Consider the following 3,295-nt stretch of genomic DNA (forward strand, 5'->3'; position numbering starts at 1 on the left):
CCTGCTGCTTATTATGTGCTTCAAAGAGAGCGAGATATAATCCACGACTCTGTGATCCTATGAAACTTGCTCAACTTGAGCTTTTCAGTGCCAGCAGTAGAAGACAAAGAAGCACATTGAAGCAAATCACATGCACACATCACATTGCAGCATTGTTGACAAGTTCTCCCTGAGTGGATTCGATCAATGAACATTACTAACCCCCATGAAAGGTGACTAACAGACTGCACCACCGGGGAGGCACGCATGGCCACAACTGTCGAGTAAGTTAAGGAATGTCTGTCAATCCCTTAAGTATTATTAAATCTAAATGATGAAAGATTTGGAAAGCCTAGACTGGCCTGAAAAAATATGCTGTAGCATGAATGGTTAGCTACAACAATGACCAATATATGAGCTTAAACGTGAAGGTTTTGAAAAGCAGCCTGAAAGTAGCCGAGAGTTCAGAGGGTTCGCAGGAAGTGGAGCGCCAACAGTTTCAGGAAGCACGCTGTTCATCGTGTTGGAGGCGGAACAGTCCAGCTCAGTCTGGTCTGGAACGGAGAGACCAGACTGAGCTGGACTGTGTAACCTGTGATGCCAACCAGTGCTAAAGGATGTGTGTATGTACGAACTGAAATTTAACAAACTGAAGAATAAAGTTTGTGTCTTTGTCCTCAGATCTGGAGCATGAAGCAGGACACGTGTGTCCACGACCTGCAAGCTCACAGCAAAGAAATCTACACCATCAAATGGAGTCCCACCGGGCCTGGAACCAACAACCCCAGTGCTAACCTCATGCTGGCCAGGTGTGTGTGTGTGTGTGTGTGTGTGTGTGTGTGTGTGTGTGTGTGTGTGTGTGGACATATGACTTAATCTGAGGTCTACAACACACACTGTCACATAAAGTGTCTGTTTGACTGAATGACAGGAAGTAGATGAGCAACATGGTTATTAAAGTGTTCTTTTTCTGACCAGTTTAAAACCTCCAAAAGTGTTTTCGGACTAAACTGTTTCAGTTTACTTGATCCGGTTGAAATTCATGAACATATTTGACCTGTTTGAAGACACAATGTGTTTCATTCAAGAGAAACAATAAAAACAAATGGAACAGTCCAATTTCTCATAATTACATTTAAGATGTACTAACGGATTCACTTGAAGCCTCGTTATGATCCGCGGTCATTGGCAGTTTTATATTACGGGTCAATAGGAAGTCAACACTTCCTGTATTTTTCAAACTAAAAGCCCTGTAGCCTTTTATGAGAAAGAACCCCCCCCCCCCCATAAAAAAGGCTTTTATTGTGAAACATTTGCAGGGAGGTGTTCCTGAAGAAGACCATCTAACTTTAGATTTTAAAGCCACAACAAGCTGCGGTGCTTCAAACAGCATCACACCGCTGCAGCAGCACGGACACGGAGCCTCTTTACATATTTCTCTGGATCGATCCAAGTCACGCTGGATTTCCTCAGATGTGTATCGGCTAAATGAAGCCGGAACATTTGTTGTCGGCCCGTTTCTCAGTATCGTGTGCTTCCAGTTGGAACTTTCTTCTGCTGCTTTAAAGTGATAAAGAGTTATAGGAATTTAAAAGGTTCCAAGTTCCTCCGGTGAGGACACACAATAAGGAGGAAATCCATCCCACCGTTCTTAGAACCCAGAAATAGCTCCTCCGGTCAGAAAACGCCTCCCGACCCAGCTCCTCTCCCCTCCGTGTTTTCATCCTGTCACATCAGCTGACCGGCGCTGCATCATAGCAGAAGGTCTTCTTTTGTCCCAGTAACTTTAACTTCACCACAGCGGTGTTCTCACTCGCCATGTCCTGCCTCCACAGCGCATCGTTCGACTCCACGGTTCGCCTCTGGGACGTGGATCGAGGTATCTGCATCCACACGCTGACCAAACACCAGGAGCCGGTCTACAGCGTGGCCTTCAGCCCCGACGGTCGGCATCTGGCCAGCGGCTCCTTCGACAAATGCGTGCACATCTGGAACACACAGGTAGGAGGACAACGGCCAGAGGACGGAAACTCGAAACAAACAGAGAGGGTGTCTTGTTGAACGTCCTGTCTCCTCCTCCACAGACGGGAGCGTTAGTCCACAGTTACAGAGGGACGGGGGGGATCTTTGAGGTCTGCTGGAACGCAGCGGGGGACAAAGTGGGAGCCAGCGCGTCAGACGGATCTGTAAGTCCTCTGATCACCTTTTAGTTTGGGTGGCTTAGACTCCGCCCCCCACACTGACGGTCTCCTCTCTTTCAGGTGTGTGTATTAGACCTGCGGAAATAGTGCTGCTGTCGCTGGAAGCCGTGGACCGACCATGAATGTGTACATAGCCAAATGACTGTCCCTGCCTGCTTCACGCTTACGACTACGGCCCCGCCCACCGACAGACAGGAAGCAGGAAACAGGAACAGGAAGCAAGCACCCGACACAGCAGGTCCGAGACATGGGGGATGAACAGCCGGACGGACGGACGGACGCGCCCCATCTCTGTCTGTGCAGACTCTCAGAGAGACGCAGAAGGGACGCAGAGAAAAAAAGATAAAAACTGATGGACAAAAAAAAAAGTTTCAGATCCGTATATGTACCAAAATGTGGAAGCTGTTTTTGCTTTTTTTCGTCAAACCACGCTCATCTTCATCAAAATGAAAAACAGTGAAAAAAGTGTTGATCTTTGTTTTAGTCGGATCTCATCATGCGGACATATCAACGTCTCCACCACAACATAGGATGGCACTTAGTTTTTTTAAATTTCAGATCTCCTTTCAATGTTTTTATATTTTTTATCTTTGGGGGGGAGGGAGGAGGGGGATTAGGTGGGGGGGGGGGAGGGGTGAAAGGTCAGACTGGAGAAGTTCATACACACAAACATGGAACACACACACACACCAAACCGCTCTGAAGAACCGTGTTGTCGTCAGGATTTCAAAGTAAAAGCTTTGTTTCATGTGTGTCAGTGATTTCTGCCTGTCAGCGCCTCAAACTGTTCACCTGAACATGTCGTAGTTCATCATACGTGTTCTCCGGAGAACACGGGCTCATGACAGCGATGATGTAGATGCTTTAAAACAGGACCTGATCTCTCAGTTCGGCTCGCCGAACTCTTCGGCTACAGACATTACCTGTCCCGTTAAAAAAATAAAAAAATGCTCAACTTTGATTGGCGAGATGCTGACTGTCCCTCCACAAGGTCTGATTGACAGAACACACATGTACATAAACAGTTCATCATCTGCACGACTGCGAACATCCCTGATTAGATTCACCCGTCGAAGTCTCAAACACACGAAGCTGACGTGGGCTCGTCATCCATT

The 3,295-nt window shown here is 47.2% G+C and overlaps 1 protein-coding gene across 3 annotated transcripts in view; it reads left to right on the top strand.

Annotated features, from left to right (window-relative positions):
• LOC138199078 (F-box-like/WD repeat-containing protein TBL1XR1) overlaps positions 1–2,773 on the top strand; it is a 45,616-nt gene extending 42,843 nt beyond the window's left edge. For all 3 annotated transcript variants that reach the window (XM_069150991.1, XM_069150992.1, XM_069150993.1), the window contains 4 exons: positions 661–788; positions 1,815–1,980; positions 2,064–2,165; positions 2,241–2,773. In XM_069150991.1, coding sequence (XP_069007092.1) covers positions 661–788; positions 1,815–1,980; positions 2,064–2,165; positions 2,241–2,267 — 423 coding nt within the window. In that variant the 3' untranslated portion in view covers positions 2,268–2,773. The remainder of the gene's footprint in view (positions 1–660; positions 789–1,814; positions 1,981–2,063; positions 2,166–2,240) is intronic.
• Positions 2,774–3,295: the final 522 nt, after the last annotated feature.

The sequence above is a fragment of the Embiotoca jacksoni genome, unplaced genomic scaffold (assembly GCF_022577435.1).
Source record: "Embiotoca jacksoni isolate LCO1_2020_lvr unplaced genomic scaffold, fEmbJac1.0.p SCAF_16, whole genome shotgun sequence".
NCBI classification, from domain to species: domain Eukaryota; kingdom Metazoa; phylum Chordata; class Actinopteri; family Embiotocidae; genus Embiotoca; species Embiotoca jacksoni.